At 42.8% G+C, this 22,070-nt stretch overlaps 1 protein-coding gene across 2 annotated transcripts in view; it reads left to right on the plus strand.

Moving 5' to 3' along the window:
* Window positions 1–21,939, plus strand: part of TGFBR2 (transforming growth factor beta receptor 2) — a 66,539-nt gene extending 44,600 nt beyond the window's left edge. For both annotated transcript variants that reach the window (XM_075053000.1, XM_075053010.1), the window contains exons 4-7: window positions 3,466–4,265; window positions 8,531–8,672; window positions 15,881–16,008; window positions 19,536–21,939. In XM_075053000.1, coding sequence (XP_074909101.1) covers window positions 3,466–4,265; window positions 8,531–8,672; window positions 15,881–16,008; window positions 19,536–19,715 — 1,250 coding nt within the window. In that variant the 3' untranslated portion in view covers window positions 19,716–21,939. The remainder of the gene's footprint in view (window positions 1–3,465; window positions 4,266–8,530; window positions 8,673–15,880; window positions 16,009–19,535) is intronic.
* The last annotated feature ends 131 nt before the right edge of the window (window positions 21,940–22,070 follow it).

Here is a 22,070-nt window from a genome sequence, read left to right on the forward strand (position 1 = left end):
CTCCCATTTTTGCAATTGTGGGGTTTGAGTCACAGTTATTTATTTATAAGCAAATGAACATATTTATTCTTAGATTCCTGTAGTCAAGCCAGAAGATGTTGGCTAGCCACTATGCAAACATACAGATATGCTCTGAATTTTGATCCTGCCCTGACTTTGTACACAAAATCAACAGAGAGTTACCCCAACCTCAGCTTGTGCTGGAAGGGCTGATTTTGTTCTGCTCATATCAGCAGTCAAAATCAAAGGCAGTTCCAGAATTGCCTTGCTTGGACCAGCCCTCAGGGCCACCAGCTCTTTGCTGCTGCTGTCCCCTTTAATTCTGCTGGCAGGCAGCTCAGTGCCCTCCTAAGCTCAGGGTTCAGCCTTGTTAGTCCTGACACTCAGTTCTCCCTGTTGGGCGCTGATTCTTGCACTTCACAAGCGTTGAGTGGGACTTGTCTAGTGTCTTAAAAACTGAAAATGAGCATAGCCTTCATCCGTGCTGCTTTAGGGGGGGGGCTGTGCAGCTGTATATTGTTCACCCCTTGCCTCTCTACTTCCTCCAAGGGACTGTGCCAAAGCGGATGTGTCACTTTGCAGCAGGGAGGCAGGACTATACAGCCCTCAGGGGAAGTGGCCAAATTGCTCAGCTTCTGCTTTGATTAAAATTTTTTTCATTCTTTTTCAAGTGACATTTGGAGCATCAACAGCTTCTCCCTTCCACCCAGAAATCCCCCTGCACCACAAGCAGAGCTTTCTCTTGTGCAAAAAGAGGAAGAGCCAAAGGGGCTGTGAAGTCTGCTGGAGGCAGTAGCCCAAAATAATACAGCCTGCTCTAGGGCACTATAGGAATGATCAGAGACCCTCACACAGGTAGCCATAACAGTCAAGGAGTGGCGGCTTTGCGTGAGATTTTTCTCAGAGCTGAACATGCACCCAGCTACCTCCAAGTGCTTGGACTGATGGGGAGAAATTTCACAGAGAACTAATACATCTTGGGATTTTTGTTCCTCATTTAGAAAGACATTTGTATTTCAAATATCTGGGCTACATATTAAAACCCCGTGGTAAAGAAAAAGGGCTCTAAAGAGGCACATTCATCTTTGTTAAAAAGTATACCATATGATATAGATGACATACTACTCAGTTCCAAGAGCGGAGTCCAAACTTCAAGCATGCTTTTCTGTGGTCAAGAAAAAAAACAACAAACACAAAACAAAACAGAAGCCCAAACATTCATCAAAACTATTTTATCTGATTGTTACAGATCATAGTTGCATTCATGCAGTTGTGGCCTGCTCGCAGCCAAAACTCCGAAACAGCCATCCCACAATGTAGTCAGTTCTCCTCCACCAGCGTGTTTCCCAAGTTTCTTTATAAAGCAGATTTTCTGAGATCGAAGAATGCACATGAGCATAAGCAATGCAAATCTTCTATTTACTGACAGTAACATTGGACTTTCTAAATATATTCCTCCAGTAAGGGTCATTTAAAAAACGGAAGTTTTTTCCCCTCTTCAACATCTTAAGAAGCAGAAGGGGTACCTGTAATCTGTGATAAACTTTTAAGTATGTTTTTTATTTAAAATTTAGAAAGGTTAACTTTTACTAACATTTTGTCACCAAGGGAAATCACTTGAGAATAAGGATTTGTGGTTTGCATAGGTGTGGAAGAAGGGATTGGCTTAAAACGTTCTCTTGCATAAATGAAGGAATTACGTTCTTTGTAGGTGCTGCTAGTGAATGCCACTGACTGTGTGCTAGCCGGGAGTGTCAGTGCTGGAAAGGTACTTCCTCTTCCTTGAAACTCTATGAGAGAGGCTAGGATTGAATTACTTGCTCTACATCTGGTTGGTGAACCTTTCAAACAGAGGAAGCACATCCTGGTTCAGGATTCAGGCCTTCTTCCAAATAAAGAAAAATATACTCTTCAGATGTCCTGTCACCTGCCTTTGAATAGCTGATGGCTCCTTCTGCTTGCCAGCTAACTGTGTTTCCAACAAAAAGTGACTACAAGTGAAATTGGGGGGTCAGAGATACCACTTGTTCTAACTGTAAACTATTTTCCGCCACCCCTTTCAGCATTGCTCCCCTTCATCTTGAGAGGCACAGAGTAGGGGAAACAGAGGCTTGTGTCTCATGTAGTTAGTGGCAACTTCCCTTCAGAGCTTATTAAACTTTCCATATTGACTTATTTGGCCTGATACACAGAACCTGAGTCAGTGACATTTTTGTAACCATCCACCAGAGCATTGTGCTGCCAACGCAAGCCACTTGCTTAACTGTGGTTGCAGCTTCAGTTGTTTTAGTCCATTCAGGTTAGACTCCCAGGGCGTCTTCCAACCAATCCCTTCCCTCATGGAAAGATAATATCTTTCCATGTGTCTGATCAAATCAGGTTCAGATAAACTCTGACCCTCCTTCATTAATCTATTTTCAGAATAAAACTGTTCCCTTTTAAACTGTTTATCTTCCCTAAGAAATACTGAACTAGAAGGCCACTTCTAGAGGTGACAGGGCAACTCTCGCCTCTAGAATAATGATCTGTATCCTTCCCAGAACATCTATTCTAGAGTATGTCCCTGTTGTTCTTCTGTTCCCTATACATTCCACCTAAGAATGTCTTAGTGTGTGGACTGCACCAGCTACGGAGTTTGGAGTGAACCATCCACTGCATTACAACAGGACAGCCAGTGTACAGCCAGTATGTGACAAATAGAGGAAGTTTTCAGATACATAAATGCATGCAAAAAGTACATGGGGGTGGGGGGGACAATTCTGATGTGTCATACATGCCTGATTGTGCCTGCAGGATTCAAACACCTGTGTACGTGCAGGTGTTTGAATTTGTTCTAGCAACACTTTCACATACATCAAAGTATGAGAGCGAGCTTTGTTTTTCAGATGTGTATGCAGGCATACATATTCTGCGTGAATATTAACATGCAGTAGTTGTGTGTGGACAGACTTCCTGAAGATGTCTTTACATGGATCCCACTGAAATATACTGGATCTGGAGTGATAACTGGGCAAGTGGGAGTTCACATGCTGCATTGTCTATTTATTTATTTTAGAAAAATTAATGTGTTCTAGTAATTTCTGGTTAAAGGGGCAGATCTGTCAAGAATACATCGACAAAGTAAGTGCAGGAGACTTTGGCTATTGTATTCAGGAAAATGAAGCTTTCATCCATAATGTATTAAGAGCCTGAGAGAAGAACAAAGCTATTAAATTACATTAGGTTCTTGATTATTCAGTTCTGGCTTTTTATAAAATAAGCAGCCAGGGAAGTCCTGGTAAGTGGAGGCCTATATGCCAAACAACATCTTGAAGTAAGAAAGCAGTGGCAATTTTTGTTATTTACTGTTAGTGGAAGAGATCATGTATTGCAGTCTGGATAAAAATTATAATTATTGACAGCCTCCTGTATACATAAAGCTATGATATCATTTAATGTATGCCTTCCTTCTGTTCTTCTCTACAGATGACCCTCATAAGCCAGAGGAGAAAGATGAAATTTACAAAGTCACAATCATAAGTCTTGTCCCATTACTGGTGATTTCTGTTGCTGTGATTGTTATCTTTTATGCCTACCGTACTCATAAGAAGAGGAAGCTCAACAAGGCATGGGAGAAGAATGTTAAGCCCAGGAAACATAAAGACTGCAGTGATGTTTGTGCCATTATGTTAGATGATGACCGCTCAGACATCAGCTCTACCTGTGCCAACAATATCAACCACAACACAGAATTGCTGCCCATTGAGTTGGACATTGTTGTTGGCAAAGGAAGGTTTGCTGAAGTGTATAAAGCCAAATTGAAGCAAAACACATCAGAGCAGTATGAAACTGTGGCAGTCAAGATTTTCCCCTATGAAGAATATGCATCCTGGAAAACAGAGAAAGACATTTTTTCAGATGTAAACCTCAAGCATGAGAACATCCTCCAATTCTTGACAGCAGAGGAGCGTAAGACAGATCTTGGTAAACAGTATTGGTTGATTACTGCCTTCCACGCTAGAGGAAACTTGCAGGAATATCTCACACGGCACATTATCAGCTGGGAGGACCTCTGGAAACTGGGTGGGTCCTTGGCCCGAGGGATTGCCCATCTGCACAGTGATCACACACCCTGTGGTCGCCCCAAAACACCTATCGTGCACAGAGACCTAAAGAGTTCCAACATCCTGGTGAAAAATGATTTAACCTGCTGTCTCTGTGACTTTGGGCTATCCCTGAGGCTGGACCCTTCTCTGTCTGTGGATGACTTGGCTAACAGTGGGCAGGTAAGTGAAAAGTTTGAAAGGGGGGGTGGTATTGTACTAGTTGGTGTGTCAGTTCCAGGGGTGGAAAGAGGAAAAAAAACCTTATGCTGCTATTTACTTAAAATCATTAAAAGTTAATATGAAAGTGTTAATAAACAAAGAGGCTCTAAACTTCATGTTAAAGCAACAGTGAGAGAAGTGCAATGTAAGTTTTGTTATGATTGGAGAGCTGCATATCTATATGATGCAACTATCCTCTCTATACACTTATACTAAGCATGTACCAGGTTGTTAGCAACCTTTTGTGGTGCTGCTGCAATGCAGACACACACATATGATAAGGAGATGCTTCACATTGTGAGGTTGTGCCACAGTTTTCATGCCTGATGGCATTACAGTTTTGTGTGAGTAGACCCACTCCTGGTGTACCCAAGCATATGTGAAGTCCATCTTCTGTCCTCAAGAGGTGTAAGCAAATAACTAGAGTGATAGATAATAATAACTTTAAAAGGCCAAAAATAAACTTGTTTAAGATTATGGTACATTCTGCACATGCAAGCAAATAAAAGAATGTCAAATAAAAATAATTGCCCTGTTGTGCTTTTTCAACTAAGTAGCATGGATAATACTCATCTACTTCACAGGGGTGCCAGGAGGATGTTTCTGAATGCTTTGAAGATGAAATTTTTCAAGTACATTTCTAAATATTGGCTCTTCTAATTAAAACTCCGTTAGTATAAATTCAGACCATTTGTTAAGTTAATTAATTCCTAATTACTTAGTTATACATATATTTACATGTATATTTTTAAATTTACATTTTTATACATAGGTCCCATCAAAGCCTGTCCATTTACACTGACCTTTACTTCACATGGAACTAATCTTTTGGTTTAGAACGTTTTCAGGGACAGCTCTTCAGTCAGTAGTATTATGTTGAGTTCACGGGAGATTTTCTGTTGTTTATCTAATGAAGATCTGTGAGAGGCAACTGTCCTGATCTCATTTTGAGAGGGTTTATTAACCAGAGCTGGGAGTGAATGATAACCAGTGGAGCCATATTTAAAATAATACAAACACCACTCACAGTTACATATCATTTCTCTCCAGCATGCCAGACCTTTTTGGACTTTGGTGAAATCGTACCATATTGTCAAGTCATAAGACTGGTCCCATTTGGAATACAGTCAAAACAGAGTATTTGGCAGTGTAAGGCAGGGGTTCTGAAACTGAACCCCACAGACACTTTGATTGCTTACAGCCGACCCTTATTTCAAGCTGATTTCTCTGGCATTGCTCACAGACACTTGGAAGTAGAAGGATAGCGTTTATACTGCCACTTCCACAGTCCTCACCGACACTGATGACAAAGTACAGTGCTACCCAGAGCAGGTTACTGCTTTGGAGTCAGTGTCCTTGGGCACTGGTGTTGAAACCCACTGTTTTATTTTGTTTAGCTCCAGTGAATCTGTTTGAGGGTGACCCAGCTAGTGTCATTCTTCTCTGTGACAAGGAGTATGATGGTGTGAAGTGACTGCACTTCAGCCTCCACCTTGATTCTTCTAGAGACACAAGCACCACCCACTTAAATTCCCCAACATGCCAACTTTAGTGCTGTAGCTTTTGCTAAAAGGGTCTTGCACCAGGATTTGCCTTATGCATAATTCTAAGATTTACCCTTTGGCTCAAAACCTTCTAACCAGGAGATCCAATTTTTTAAAGTATATGATGGAGCTGACCCAAATTTTAATTCAAGAAAAGCTCTAGCTTCCTGTGAAATAAATAAAAGAGTGTTAAGTATTTCACGATTTTTTCTGGTCAGCCTTAGACAGTAATATTCAAGCAAGTTGTTGGGGTTACAAAGCCATCTTCTTTCCCATCTACCCAACTATCTTCCATATGCAAATGTAGCCATTTTTGATCATAAAGTACCAGTGCCCTTAGTGACTGGCTGGAAACCATCTTTTTCCCCATTAGAATCTTTGCAGTCTTTTCAGTTTGGCCACCCACAGTGGTTGATATTTGCAGACATTACTTAATGTGAGTACATAAATCTGGACCTTTGTCCCATTGTGTTCAAAGGAGTAGTAGGTGCCAGCAAGGCCAGCAGTTCCTCACCTCAGCAGCATCAGCAACCTTGTAATAGATGGTCTCGCTAATCAGATAAAGAGGGATAGCTACTGCCCCTCTGAATGACACACCTCAGGGCACAAAACATCCCCCAAGAGCTTGAAAGAAATGTAAGGTCTCCAGTAAAAAAAAAATCCAAAAGTCACAAAAATTATAATGTACCACAGAAAGAGAGATGGTCCCTCACTAGAAGCTTTGGAGAAGCAAGAACTGAAAGCGACTGGTTTTGGCAAAGAGAAAGCATGTCCAGACTCCAGAGGGACAGCCAACTCTGAAATGCTGGAGTTTAGATACCTAAACCACCTTTGAGACTCAGGATGCAGGTTTCTGTGAGATACAGGAAAAGTATCTTTGACCCAAAGACCTAATAATCTAAATGCAGATAAAAGGACACAAGCAGTGTGGAACACATGATAAATCCTAAGCAGGATGGAAATGGGATTGATTTGATACTATTCTTCAAATTATCTTGAATTTTCTCTGCATTTCCCACTGTACTTTTTAGTTATAGGGTTTGATCCTCCATTCTTGAGCAAAGCTGCAGCATAATTTTCACCGCTGCAAAGAGGGTATGAAATGCCAGACCAGAACAGCACTTTGTGACAATGTTAAGAATCTGTATTTAGGCACCACTGTGCCTTGTTAAAATCAGCAGGATTTGGGAGTGTGGGCCTGTGGGCCATAGTTTTCAGGTAACCCTTCTTAAGCTTTGGATGGGATCTGCTTGGGGAAGAAGTTGTGTGTAGGGGAAGGGATGGGAGGTAGGAACAGCCTCTGCTGCGGAGTTACCATACGTTCATGTTCTGTAGGGGAGGGAGATGCTGGTCAACTCAGTGGTGCTGAGACATGATTACCCCACATACCTGTTCAGTATATGGCTGTCATGCTTGGCCTTAAATTCATCATACAGTCCACGTAATAGGGAGTTTAACTTTGGGACTGATAGCACAGGGTTTTTTCTGTCCTCTATTTATAAAGGCTTTGATCCTACAACCATTTGGATATTTTTGACACAGAAATCCTCTGCTGTTACAGGGTCCTATGACAAAGCTATGTCCTTGATCTTTCCTGCTGTCTTCTTACAGTGCATTACACTTTTTGTGGAACTTCTTCCCATTTGCCCTGAGCCCAGGGTGATAAGACATGTTTACAGAAGCTTGTAAAAGGAATGTCATAGGGCTCTCTCAGGGACTGTACATTTACTATGTGGCTGCCTGCAGTTGCAGACCCAGTAACTGAAATGATCTTTTGCAGTCCTGCTTGCCGCTGGGCTCTCGAGTGATTGCTGTAGTGGAGTCTACAAATCGCTCATTTGAATCACAGATCCTACTGCATCACCCACTTGTGCTCATTCACTCTGTGATTAACCAGTCTCCAATTTGAAACTGTCTTTGTCTGATCAAAGACTTATTATGTTTGCAGCTTTTCAAGGGGGATAATTTTTTTATACCTACCCTGTGAAGAGTTTGTCATTTGAAAGCAACTGTTGAGTGATCCAAAAATTCTTCCTTAAATCCTTTCTTGTGATAAAAACAGACGTTTAAACTTTGCCTTCTGTAATGCAAGGTCATAATCTAGATCTCAGCAAAACTGCTAAAATCATTGCTGAAAATTGCTCAGCATGAATAAAGTTTATGAGAACGGCTTTTCAAACAAAGGGGCCAATTTTTGGTTTCAATTCAAATGTGTGCTTCTGCATTCAGTATTTGTGTATTTGCTTTCTTCTGCCAGGTCTGCATTTACCACTTTCCTTTTAAGCCTACCATGAAAAGAAACAGCTAACACTGTAATATGCAGAGCAAAAGAATACAATGTGTTTCTTGCTAGTGGCAATTGCTTCAGGCCCAAAGGGCAGAGTTTATCTGTGAACAGCCAAAGAGTGAGAAAGCTTGTTAGTGTCAAAATTATTTGCTTAAGGAACAAAAAAGGGTTTCTTTTTTTTTCTTTACCAAGGGAGGTGCAAGTAAGTTGGTAGTCAGGACAGTGCCAGATTCCCCTGGCGGCAGAAAATACAACCAGTGCCAAGTATGGCCTGAATTTTTGGATGCATGTCAAATGGCACCATTTCTGTGACAGCTGAAGTTAAATCACAGCAGAATCCAAAACATGAATTACAACTGCAGCTCCTGAGGTCTCCCCGATCTTCTCTCCTGTAGGTTGGCACAGCAAGGTACATGGCCCCTGAGGTTCTGGAGTCCAGGATGAACCTGGAGAATGTGGAGTCCTTCAAACAAACAGATGTGTACTCCATGGCTTTGGTCCTCTGGGAAATGACATCTCGCTGTAATGGTGTTGGAGGTAGGTGCCGTCAGTTTTCTTCTCTCTATGCTCTTGTGGTTGTCTGGGGAGGGGATGATTCTTTTTAACTTTCACCAATTGTTCTAGTGTACCTGGATGCTGTAAATTAACCGGCCTTCAGTAGTATGAGATGCACATGTGCATGAGCAGGCTTCAAGGGCAAGCACCTGAGAGCACAAGAAAATTGGTTCTCGATTGGTATAAGGATAAATCTGCTGTTAGGTAGACCACTTTTAAAGATAATTAATGTCTTTTTTTTCCTGTAACATCTTGAGCAGCCATGGATTGACTCAGTCTGGTTGACCTCACCCAAAAATGATTGGAAACATAAGACAATTTGAAATATTAAGACCAAGAAGTGATAACTGCCTCCCATTTACTTTCATGGAATGTTAATTCTGAAACCTAATGAGGGCTAGTTAAGTGTCACAATTACTAATTGATCATTTCAGTAAGAGCCATCATAGTGATACAGAAACCTTCCTGCTTTCCCAAAATCCCCAGCTGTGGCTCATCATTTTTTGTGATGTTGCAAGAGATCATCCATATGCGAAATCAAGGGGTGTTTGTTGTATGAAGTGCAGTAACAAAAAAAAAATGATTGGAACTGACTGTCAGAACAGCTCCAGGAAGAGCTGCTATGCTTGTTCATATTCAGAGTTTGTTCACTGAAACAAAATCTCCATTTCTGCTTTGCCTAAAGCTGCCCCAGAATTCCCAGTGTGCAGCACTGGTATATGCTAAAAATCAGAAAAGTTGCTGCTGAGATATCTCCATTACATATTGCCATGTTTGAAGATTCTCACCTTACTTCAGGGACTAAAATGAGACTAAGTTATGTATAAAATTCTTCAGTCTGCTGGTATTGTCTAACATTCATTCTAATAAAAACTGCTGCAGAATCCAGGGCTCTCACAGGCAGTCTAAGGAGTGGGGCTGTAAAAGATATCACTAATGTGGATATTATAGTAGATATGCGAATATGATTTGATCTGTTACCCTTCTTCCAAAACCAAGAGGCTTCCTTTTCATCAGACTTTGCATGGTTCCATCTCAAAGGGCTGCCACAGAGACAGGACAATCTTGCAGGCTAGAGCACTACAGTATGGGGAACATAGTGTCCAGGAGGGAAACCAATGTCCCATGGGAAGATGTGCATAGCTGCTCCTTGTTTCTCTACTAACATCAGTGGGATACCACAAGGGTGTCCATGGAGGCCTTTGAAGCCGCCCTACACAGTGGCTGTATGGCCGCATCACGGTGTCCATGTGCAGGCAGGAGGAATGCCTCCACCTCAGTCTCATCCTATGTCTGACCAGCATTTAGTCTGGCTGGGTGGGCTGGACTGTGGGCAACAGATTTGCCCCTGTTTGCACCCTGCCAGGAAAGCTACAAAGCAAGTATGTGTGCAAACAGCTAGTGCTAGCATAAAATCATGAAAAAAAATTCTTTTCTAGTCAAGCATTTCAGGGAAAAAACATTTGGTGCTTCAGGAACTAAACCTCAGTCTGGCATATTCCAAGGCAAACCTATCCACATTTAACTGTCGTGGTCATGTTTGTTTCTAAATGCATTGGCACAACCTCAGCCTTTCATTAGCACTTTGTAAATGTGGCTGAGGAGATTTAAAACCCAAGAAAAAGGATCTTTGCCCCGTCTCTTGAGCTCTCTCTGTTTCTTGCATTTAGGAACTCACCTTATTAATATAAATATGAGCTGTTCACTGTGGAGTCTTTCATCTTTGCTGATGCCTGAGTCCCTTCCTGTTCATATTTGCTGAGTACAGTGAAATGGAGATTGTGGCAAGAGCAAACCTTATTGCTGCTGTTCTCAGAAGGCAACTCCCTAAAAGAGGATATAAAGAGTTTCATAAGGAAGGAAAATCACCAGCATGTTTAACTAGAAGAGACTGACCCATTATAACCTTGAGAAGAAGAGCTGAAGTCATTTTAGGAAAAGGAAAGATTTCTCTGGCCCAGCATCACCTTTGCCTTCAAGGTGGAGCTTAATCCCACCCACACCCTAATTTTCCCTATTAATTTCATCCCTCAGACATCCTCATCTCCAGAAACTCTTTCCTTGAATTTTGTCTCCCTATTTCAGTCATCTTTCCAGGGCCTGAAATCCCCAGCAAAATCACAGGAGTACTTGGGCAGATTTGTGGGGGTTGGAGCTTGGGCTTAGTGTCTTCACCCAGAGCAGTTAAATAAAACTTCCAGGATGTAGCTCCCTTAACTTGTTACTGGTACTGAGCTGCAGCAGCATTGCACGGTTGCTCTCATTTCCTTCTTAGATGTTCCCCTGGTTTGTGCAGTCTGGCTATCTTTGCAACCAGCTGGTGAAATACCCTTACAGTAATTCACGACTACAGCTCCCCCTCTGCTTTCTCTTTCCATCTGTCACTCGTGAGACTCCCTCCTCTCCTTGCAGCCTTCCCGAGGAGCTGCCTCCACTCACGCAAATCCCTCTTTTCTTCGTAAACTGTTAGGCACCAAGAGAAATGACCTCCTGCATAAGCTGGAGTAGGCTGACCTGATTGCAGCCAGCCTTTCCAAAGGAGCCTAAAAGACGTAGGCAATGTCTTTGCAGGTCAGGCTTGACTGTGGTGTCAGCTCCCTGTCGCTAGAGAAACCTGTGCCAGTTTAGAGGGCAGGAGTGGTAGTCTAAGCTGAGGCATCACATTAGCAACTTTAATTAGGGAGGGAAGCATGGGGGGGGGCTAATTGCCATTCAGCTGTGTAAAGGTACAGTGACTTATTTCTTTTACAAAGGGAGCTCTCAGGATTCATTTGTGAGCGTGCAGGTGTTCAGTGAGCGTGGGAGGCGATGGAGGCAGGTCCTTTCACTACAGCAGCTTTGTCAAACACAGTCTCCATGCTATGCCAGGCCTTTTCAGTCAGCAGACATTTAAACAAAAATACCCAGCAGCATAATCCATACTGTGAAGCTGCCATAGTAAATAAGCAGGTGGGGATCTGCTTTCGAGAAAGGCCATGCTGTTCATTCTTACTTTGTTGTGCTAAATATGGAGAAGCAGAAATGGGGCACGAGGGAAAGGGAGACAGAGGCAGAGATCGAGTTTGACTGATTTTTCACCGGAGTATAATTTAAGAGGCATATTTAGAAACTCAGCAATATTACTTTGGGGAGAACTTCAACTGCTCCACGCTGCCGTTAACTTGGTATTTCATTCAGTGCAACAGCTGTGCACCAGATGCTGCACGTTGCAAGAAATATAATTTTCATCTCAACCACTTGCTTTCAGAGTGACACAGCTTTGTCGACTGAAGCAAGTGTAATATCTCTGACAGCCTCCTAGAAAGAAAAGAAAACCATCTGTCTTGTATCAGGGCTGCTACGGGTGGGGGACTGTTGGGGGGAGCAGGGGAGAAGGAGAGGAAAGGGAGCTTCTGGATACATGGGGCTGGTGAAGAGGGAGAAGAGAAACCCCTTAGAAAATGGCGACGTTGCTTGTGCAGTATTGTACTGCCTGGCGTGGTGGCTGGCTTCGGTATAGCAGCAGAGCTTTGTTTGAAATGGCAGCCTTGCTTTACCAGAGCTGTGTTTAATGTGAATAAAATCACTAATTAATCTTATGCTTACTTGGAAAGAGTCAGCCAAGAGCCACAGTTTGGTAACTAAACATTTGTGCATCTTGTACCTCCCTTGTGAAATGCTCAGCTTTCACCATACTGTCATGGAGAGGTGACAGTTTCTGGCGGCAGGGAGCATTTTGATAGCCTGTATGGTGGGGTTGTGCCTGTGCATTGGGCCCTGAGGTGGCTGCAGCTGGGGCCTGATTTAAGCTTATCCCTCTGTGGAGCAGAGCCCAGTTAGGACACATCTGCACTGCACTGGCTTGTGGTGGCATATAACGCTGAGCTGGTACATCCACATGGTGCAGCGTCACCCTGTGACAGTAACTCATGTCTAGAAATTCTCTATGCGTCACCACATTACTACATGTAAGGTAGCAAGTGCTTTCCTTCAACAAGCCCAGGTAGCAGTAGATAAGATCGCTGCACTACACTCCATGCTGGGTGCTGATGTACTCATGTGCTCTGTGTTCCTCTATTTTCCCACCTCAAGATCACGAGAGAGGGTCGACAGGGTTTGTGCGTATGCTTTTCTGACCCAAAGGAAGAGAATCTCACTGCAAAGAGCTTAGAGTAGAAAAAGATCACATGAGCAAGGCATATTTTTCTTGAGGAACCCACGGCCAAATTTTCCAAATCATTCATTAGGAACAACAAATAGATTTTCAGTAATGTCTCTGGGGCTAAAACTCTAGTCCCAGCCTTTCTGAGAATTCTGGTGAGGCCAGTGTCAAAGGAAACCAGAGGTACAGCAATTATTAGTGCAAGGTAGCTCACAACCATGAAGATTAAATGCTGGAGGTTAAAGTTGAAGGAACCCTGCCATTACTGAACGCTAAAGGTGCTGTAGTTCATGGTACCTTAGGTATTTATGGTACTTCAGTCAGTTGTCATTTTTAGTGCCTGACTGGTCTAAAAACAACCAAAAAAAACATATAAGGCATGAAAAAGATTCAGCATCTGTATACAGCCATGCACAAGCAGCCAGGCACAAACATCTTAACCTGCCTCAAATTGACATCTGTTACATCTCCTGTAGCACGTCAACATGATCCATGAATAACCTCACTGCAAAATGTGCCTGACACCTGAGATTCCACAGTATAAGGATGATTTACTGCAAGAGGATTCGGTGGGCTTTTCTTTCTAAGGGAAAGAGAAGCAAGATAATAAATAACAAGATGTTGCATGCTTTTCAAACTGAGGGAAGGCACTACTGTATACTATGAAGTTAGTACAGCGAATTGGCATCTGACTTCAATTTCTTTTTCTTTCCCATTAAAAAAAAAATAAAAATTAACCCCTCACCCCCACCAAAACCGCAAACCTGAAAAACCTATTCAGTCTTTATATTTGGAAGAGTGCTCATAGCATAGAAAGACCTATCAATTCCCCAGGAAGGCTTTCCCTTCCCCGACTCGGACCATCTCATGAACCTGAATGGCCTTCAGAATGGCTCAGTGAGAGACAACAGGTCAGTGCCACAGCACCAGCTTCCCTCTGTTGGACATTCAGGCTCCGCTGACTCCTCATACTGCAAGAAGGTCTCAGAGCCTTGGTTGGTGTCCATGACCACTACCATAATCAAACCATGACTGATGGAGATGGTGTAGGAAATGGCCGTCTAGGTCATGCTATTGAAATTTTCCCGGCAAACTTCAATATTTTGGTTTGCTTTGGAAGTAGAGGTATCTGCTTTGTAATCATTGTGCATCCGCTGCACAGGAATCCAGGTCTGACCAGCAAGATGGCAACTTCCCAACTAACTCCTAGGACTGAAGTCTTGTAAATTTACTTTGGCTGAGTAATCTCTAACTCAGATTAATGCAGGTGAAACTGGTATGACTTCTTGTAGAGGAAAGAAAGCAAAGCAGGCTTTGGCCCTTGAGTCTTAAAGAAAGTTATTTATGTATGAGAAGATAGGAGTTGTGTTTTGAGACTATAGCCACTCTCCAGAGCATTGTGTGGACAGTGGCCAGCGGCCAGCACCAGCTGGTTCAGGAGAAGGAGAGTGAGCTCTGCAGGAGGCATCTGTAAGGTGATGTGCTGCATTGCACACACAGTTGTTTGCAGCTGGATCTCTAAATGCTGAACTTTGAAGCACAAGGTTTAACATCCCTTCCAAAATGTTTGTTATTGTATCTATCTTGGCTATTCTTTTTAACCATTAGAAATTCCCTCTCTTTTTCTGTAGCCTATAGTCTTCATCTGCTGGCCATCACATAGAAATGAGATCTACGGCCTGATTTAAGGTTTTGGATAAAAGTCCACCTTTTAGTTATGTTCAATACTACCTTGTTTTTATCATGAGATATGACAATCACAAGGATCTGACCTGTTATCTTGATCATTAGTTATTTTTGGTATTTTACCATATGAACTCTTACCTTTCTCTCCAAAGGAAACAAAGCCAAGCTTTAGAGGTTCTTCCCATTTTTTCTGGGCCTTTAATTGTTGTTATCACCCTTCTTGGAGCTTCTTTTTACCCCTTGAGAGGAGTAGCACTGGACACTGCGTTTGAACTTAGGTTGTAATATTACACTATAGTACTGTGTCTCCTGTCTCGTTCATCTCTCTTCACACATCTTCTGGGCACTCACATGCATTCTTCAGACTGCCTTGTGGATTACACTTCAGTTTTTCTTGCCCTCAATTAATTCCTAGAAAGAAATAAGAGGCAGCAGAACAGGCCAACTTCATAAATCTTTATCTAATACTAGCAAGTCATTAGGCCTGTGAGTAAAGTCTCCATCTGTTCCCAAAGAAACCACAGCATTTTCTACACTGTGTCAGCATCTACTATAATATTTCCGCTCTCAGAGATTTCTTGAGTTTTCTCCAAAGGTTCCATATGTCTGCCTCTTCATTTCTCGCTCCAAAGAAAAGCAAAGAAAAATATGCAACATGCAAACAAAAACTGGAATGGCAGCAGCCCCTTCAGGAAGCTGTGCTCCGTGCATCATGGGCCAAAACTGACCCATTGTGGGAAAGAGGCCTAAAATAAGAGCAGACTACTACTTTCCTCAAAGGAATGTGGCTCAGTAATAAATAAGGACAGCATGGCAGCTTCCAGCACTGCTCCTTACTGTATCTTTGTCCTTTTCAAGCAACTGTTTCCTCCTAGCAATCTGGCATATTAACATCTGTTGTGACCTAGATGATAGATTTCGGGTTATATTTCACCTGGTAAGTGTGTGAGGACTCGAGGGGACTTAAAGGTGACCAGTTCTTGCAAGCCTGGCTCAAGCAAAACTCACGTTGAATCTCCTCTGTGTTTTGCCTCAGCACAGATTGAAAGGCTTACAAACCATAATAGGTTACTCTGCTGCTCTGACTGTTGCTAATATGATTATGTACTAAAGGGTTTAAATGAGAATTGTTTGTTTGGCTAGGAAAGAGAAGGGGACGGAGGGGGCGTGTGGGAGAAACACATTTGAAACATTTTTGAAAATGCCAACTGGCTTTGCTTTGTTTGGAACTGGTCAAGCAGAAGAGTGGCACTGAGCAGCTAATCAGTGGCTCCTACTCCTCCAGAGAACAGTAAGCTCCCTTCACACTTGGCACCAGCGCAGCCCAGCTGAATACCCTTGTGTTTGCTTATTCTCTTGGCAGAAGTGAAAGAGTACGAGCCCCCATTCGGCTCTAAAGTGCGAGAACACCCCTGCGTGGAAAGCATGAAGGACAATGTCCTAAGAGACAGAGGGAGACCCGAGATCCCCAGCTCCTGGCTTAACCATCAGGTAAGAGCACCACATGTGAGCAGCAGGCAGCTGCACCATACATTTAGCTGCTGCCTGGAGCCTGAGCCTTAATGCAGTGTCCTGTCCAACAGGCTGGACCTCTCTTTTGCACGGATTAGAGCTCTGTCACATGGTGACACCGGTGCTGCCGTGGTTCAGACACCACAGTGCTCTGTACCATGCCTACCCCAAAGCCCTGGGATTTCTGCTGCCTACGAGTATAATCTAGAAGTCATCAAAACAAAAATATTGGAAACCTGAGATCCGACAATCATTCAGACAGCCACAGAATAATAAGGGCCTTAAAGCGCACTGAGTGCAGGCTCCGAAAGGTCAAAGAGAACAACTTCGCACATGGGCCCCTTCAGCAGAGAAAACAAATCTCAGTACTTTATCATGGAGACCAGTCATAGTTGTATCCCAGCTGTTGACAGGTTTAAGAAAATAGGAAATGAGTCTTCAGCAAGCCAGTCTGGTTTTATTCAGGTTGCGCATTAGCAGTCAGTTTCCCTTGCATGTCGTGAAGCACTCTGTCAGCTTTCCCCATTCACAGACACCATGGTTGCCCTTCCTAGGCGATAGTAGATTTCTCAGTAGATGAAACTGAATGGAAACAAGCCAAAGGCATGCATTTCTTCACCTTTGTTCTGAGTAGTTTTATCAGTAGAGATAAAATGAGAATCGTATCAGAGACGAAGTGAGGCTTGGTCATTCCACTTGTCAATGAAATATGTTGAGTGGTCTTTACAGACAAAAGGAAAGCATCGTAAACATTTATAAAAGCCCAGGCAACCAAGATCAGCTAGTGTTTCCATCAGGAGCAATGTAACACTCCCTTTTTCATTTCAGTAGAGATGTTAAAATCACAGTCCAACATCTACTTAGGAAAGGCCAAGTGAGTGGCGAAAATCAATCATCTTTCCAACCAAGAGCAACGCATCTGCTGCCTGATGACTATGGCAGAGTGTAGCACCTTCCTGGACCACAGGGACTTGCTCCTTATGTAGTCATCTGTGATGAGTAGGGTTATTGAAGAGGGGTGCTTTAACTTGGGAGGCAAGCTGTATTTTGAGGGACGCCTAGATAGCTGATGTAACGAGTACTAAAAAGCCCTTGACATTTCTAGGAGCCATAGGCACAATCATCTTCTAAATGACAAGTTGAGCTGGGATGGAGGGATTATACTAATGCTCATCTTTCTAGAAAAGAACTGGTTGCAGAAATTTTATAAAAATTGTGGATGACCTGGGAAAAGGAATCATGAGTTGACTGCAGTTGTTTGTTTTCCATGAAGCCAAAATGAAGCCTAAACTGGTAACACATATGTGGTACTTTAGAAGAGCCCAATTAACAATGTAGAAAAGAATCCTGAGCCAGATCATTTGGGAGGTAAAAATTAAAGAGTAGAAAATGCTTAAAATTAGGAACAGTGTGAGAACATTTCTTGGGATATTCAAAAGACATGATCTCATGTGTGAAAAAAATGAAAGTAAAGAAGGGTAGAGAACTGATTAAGGAAACAGAACAACAGGAAGATCTGTGGTCAGCAAGCTTGAGGATAATCACAGTTTTCTCAAGAGCAAAAGGAAATCTAACTTAGTACCAATCTGTTGCTCATTATGAAAGAAAGATACTGCTTATGCTAATGCAAAAGCAGACATGGTCAGCAAATATTTCTGTTCTGCATTTGGGAAGAGTCAGATGATGTACATGTAATAGAAGGTGATGAAAGCTCCTATAAAGCAAGAGTCACTGGCACTTAAAGCAGGCCTGGGGCAGTGTTAGGTGGCCCTGAGACTTGTCTGCCTTCAGAACAGGGTTAGTCCTGCAGGCACTGCAGCAAAACACTGCACTACGTGGCAGTAGAAATGGGCAGTACCGCCGGTTATGCCTTGGAGAGAGGTGTCCAGGAGCTTGTTTCATGCACAGCCAGGCATAGCGGCAAGCGTAGGTGTGCCAGCATGCCCGGGGTGCCTGGGCGAGGAAGCACCGGGCTCAGGATCCCCGCGGTGCTCAGGCATGGGGCAGGCCCATAGCTGCTCTCATGGCAGCAAGCCTGAGTGTGTGGAGGGCTGCAGCTCGAGGTACTGGCGTAGGGCTGTAAGATACACTGAATTTTGTCACCTGGGTTTACGTCGCAGGTAGAATGATTGCAGATTTGGACCTAGGTGTCCTGCATTTGACTTCAGTTTTATTCCCTATGTAAAACCCAGACCTCAGTCTGCCCCCAGTACGGGTCACCCCACCGACTGGGAGGACCATGCATCTGCGCTCGCGTGTCACCTGGACGGGCACAGCTGGCTCCAGCAGGGTTCTGCTAAGAGTCTAAGGCAGGAAATGGATGCCTGATGACACACTCACAGGACATTTAATGAAGGTGGATTTAATTCCCCTCATCTGAATCCCTTCAGCATTTCACATTCTGCTATCTAAAATGCAGTGATGCATCAGCTTCCATGGGGCTGTGACAGTTTGCAGCAGCTGAGGATCTGCTTTGAACTCCATAGTAGTTGCTCTTACTGTAACGGCTCTTCCATATTCATTTCCTTCCTCTGCAGTTGTGTTTTTGTAATGAACTCATTATTCATCGTGATAAAATTCTGGAATGGATTTACATATTACAATTCCCCCCCCCCCAATGAGATTTGTTGCACTATTGATTTTAAGTTAATGTTTAATATTTAATTTAATTTACTGCTTGTAATTTCAATGCCAGCAGAAAAGTAGTGTTATTTGTACACAGACAATGAGATTCTGCTATTAACATTGACATCAGTCAACATCACCAATTAGGTAAATTATGCAATTAATGCAGTGTTGTGAAATGTTATTTTTTTAAATAAGAAGTTTAAGATAAATCCTACTTAATGGGCATTTAGTGTCATAAAGCAAAGCACACAATTTCCTGGCAAATACCTCATGTTTATAAAATGCATTACAGAGATGCAACTGGTTTTTTGTCCTGTAAACATGTGCATCAGCATTGAAATGAAGATTAACTAGTTACATCTGTGAGTGACATGTGTTTAAGTGTTTGTGGGTCTGTGGCCGATATTTGCACATAGGTTTGGTTAGTCTGCAAGGAATCCATAAAGGGCTGATGTAGGGCCTGATATTGCTGGCAATCAGAGTTTTGTTCGAAAAAACCCAAACAGAATTCAGGCATGCAAAGGCATGGGTTGAGCAGGAAGCCATGTTATCCAGGAATTCCAATCATATTTCTTAAAAAAAAACCCTACTTGATTCTATAGTCCAAAGCATCATTTTTCTTGTTATAAGGTATCAGAACACATGCTCAGAAATGACAGTACCAATTAGAGTGCTGAAAATATTGTAGTAGGGTTTCTTTTAAAAAACAAAAAGACAAGAAAAGCATGCCCCCCGACAGTAGCAGCAGAGCCCATGAAGCACCTCCAGGACACACGTGAATAACCCCCTGAACTTCAGAGGGCACTAAAGCAGCTCTGACACATGGGCTTTGGCGGTGACTGGCCCCATCACGGCTGCTCTCTCTGTGCTCTCCACAGGGCATCCAGATGGTGTGCGAAACCCTTATTGAGTGCTGGGACCACGACCCCGAGGCCCGGCTCACGGCACAGTGCGTTGCGGAGCGTTTTAGCGAGCTCAAGCACCACGACAAGCTCTCGGGAAGAAGCTGTTCGGAGGAGAAGATCCCCGAAGACGGCTCCGTGACCACCGCCAAGTAGCGTGCACCCAAGAGCTCCGAAATGGAGGAAAGTCTCTCGTAGACGCATTCACTTTGGCAAGGGAAGAAGTCTCGATCAGTGCCTTGACTTGCTTCCTGGAGGACTGAGGCTGTCACTACTCCCTTTAGGCTCTGGCTCTGGACAGGGAGATGTATTCATGGGAATTAAAAGCCAGGGAGTAGGTGTCATACCCTAGCATTGGCTGCCAGCATCATGTCATAGGAGGAGCTATGTATGTTAGCACTTCCTCAGGAAATGAGATTTGAAAATAGCCAATAACATTATGCACTTTATTAATGCCTGTATATGACTATGAAATTGCTATTTTTATATATATATATATGCATATATATATATATATAATGTGTGTGTATGTGTATATGTATCTATCTATGTATCTATAAACAGCCATGCTCTGAAAAAGAGTTTAAAAAAAAAAAAATGCTTCCAGAAAATTACCAGTGCATGAGAGATCCCTCCCCTTTAGGGAAGGAGCCTGGGGAGACTGGCATAGCACGACACCAGCAATTGTGCACTAAGCACTCTGCCAAAAAGATAGGAATAATATGCAATAAGAAGATGGCTTTCAAAGCATGTGCTGTAACCACCCAGCTGTGGCTTGGCAGTTCACAGTTGCAGGAGCAGTCTCACAGCAGACAGGCCAATTCGGCTTTGCAGTTGTACCTATGCGGTCTTGTCTGCAGCACATTTTGGAAGGTTCAGGGATGCCTTTGCCCTCTCATCTTTAACCTCAACATCCTCACAGTGCCCCAGAACAGGAGTGCGAGGAGATTTGGTCCCTACCACACGTGTGTTTCAATACAGAGGTCATTAATGTTATATGTTTATTGCTTTGAATTCATGCTGCTTGCAAGCAGGTTGTGAAGTATCAGCAGGATGAGTTTTCCCCTCCTCCCATCCCCACCCCCAAACCATACAAAATAAGACAGGGCCACCAGTAGTCCAAGCAGATGTTTTATATTTGCTCTGCATTCTGGGTGCAGGCAGTACTATTTTTCTGTCTTCCTTTTACCTTGATTGTGTTACTGTAACAAACATTTTTTTCCCTGTATAGCATGTCTAATTGCTTGACACACCACAGTTTGACTCTGTTCCACACTTTCTAGAGAAAAGTAAGAAACAACAGCTGGTGCCTTTACTTTTGCAAAAGGACCTTGGAGGTGAGGGAAAGCTCCGTAGCATTAGGTTAATGGCATATCCTGCCCTCATCACTGCTTGCATATAGGGCTGCCCTCAGCAAGTCAGCAATTATTAACCAAAAAAAAACCCAAAACCAAGAAAGATGATTTATGCCAAAAGGATCCCTCAGACATGTTTTCAGTTCTCCAAAATGTTTAAGACAGTTGACATCACATTCGGCCTATATAAATGACAGCAGTGTGTTTAACAAGTGCTAACAATTTTGTCTTCAGGAGTTTTGCAGTGAATTTTTCCATTATTTTTTCTTCCCCACGGCACAGGAGCGGGCCTTGGAAATTAGAAATTCAGCAAGCATAAACCAGTCCTGTACAGATGTATCTGGTGCAATTTATTAAACACCTTTGACAGATAAACATTGATATTTCTCTAGAAGGCGTTGCCATGTGCGTCAATAGGAGTCATGCTTATTCAAATAGGAGTTAAGATTTATGATGACAAATATTTTATTTGAAATGGTTTTCTATCTGCTTTTATGTTTTTGGTTTTTTTTTTTCATTTTAACCAAACTGCTCAGAAATATTTAAACAGAGCGGGGCAAAATCTCAACAACTATAGTGGAATTCAGAGGCTACTATGCCAAATTTTACAGGGGGGGGATTTGTTTTCTGTAAAAAAAAAGGAAAGTGGGCAGTGGGAGTGGGAGCTGAGGAGCTGCGGGTGGTGGGAGTGGGAGTGGCGGGAGCAGGAGCAGGAGCGGGGGGAGCAGGAGCTGAAGGATAAGGAATGGCATCCGGTAGTTCCTGACAATACTGACATTTTTATGGTTGGGGGGGGTTGTTGTGTGGTTTTTTTTTTTTACTACTACATGTAAAGGAAAATTTTTATTCTTCTAAGGAATATTTCACCTGTACATCATGTATGAAATAGGAATGTGAACAATATATACTCTTGTATATCAAAAGTTTCAAGCACTTAACTTGCTTTGTAAACAGTTTTGGGTTTTTTTGGTTTGTTTTGTATAAAACAAATGTTTATTGGAGCAAATAAAATAACACCCATTCAAGTTTGTCTTTCATGTCTGGAGCATCCAGAATAAGGAGAGGGCTCTTCCTCAAGTGAACCCTATCTTAAAATGACTCGGGCCCATTCCTTCCCACTGGAGGCCTGAATGTCATGCTCGGTGTGGCCAATGGC

The sequence above is a fragment of the Buteo buteo genome, chromosome 2 (assembly GCF_964188355.1).
Source record: "Buteo buteo chromosome 2, bButBut1.hap1.1, whole genome shotgun sequence".
In the NCBI taxonomy this organism is placed as follows: Eukaryota; Metazoa; Chordata; class Aves; order Accipitriformes; family Accipitridae; genus Buteo; species Buteo buteo.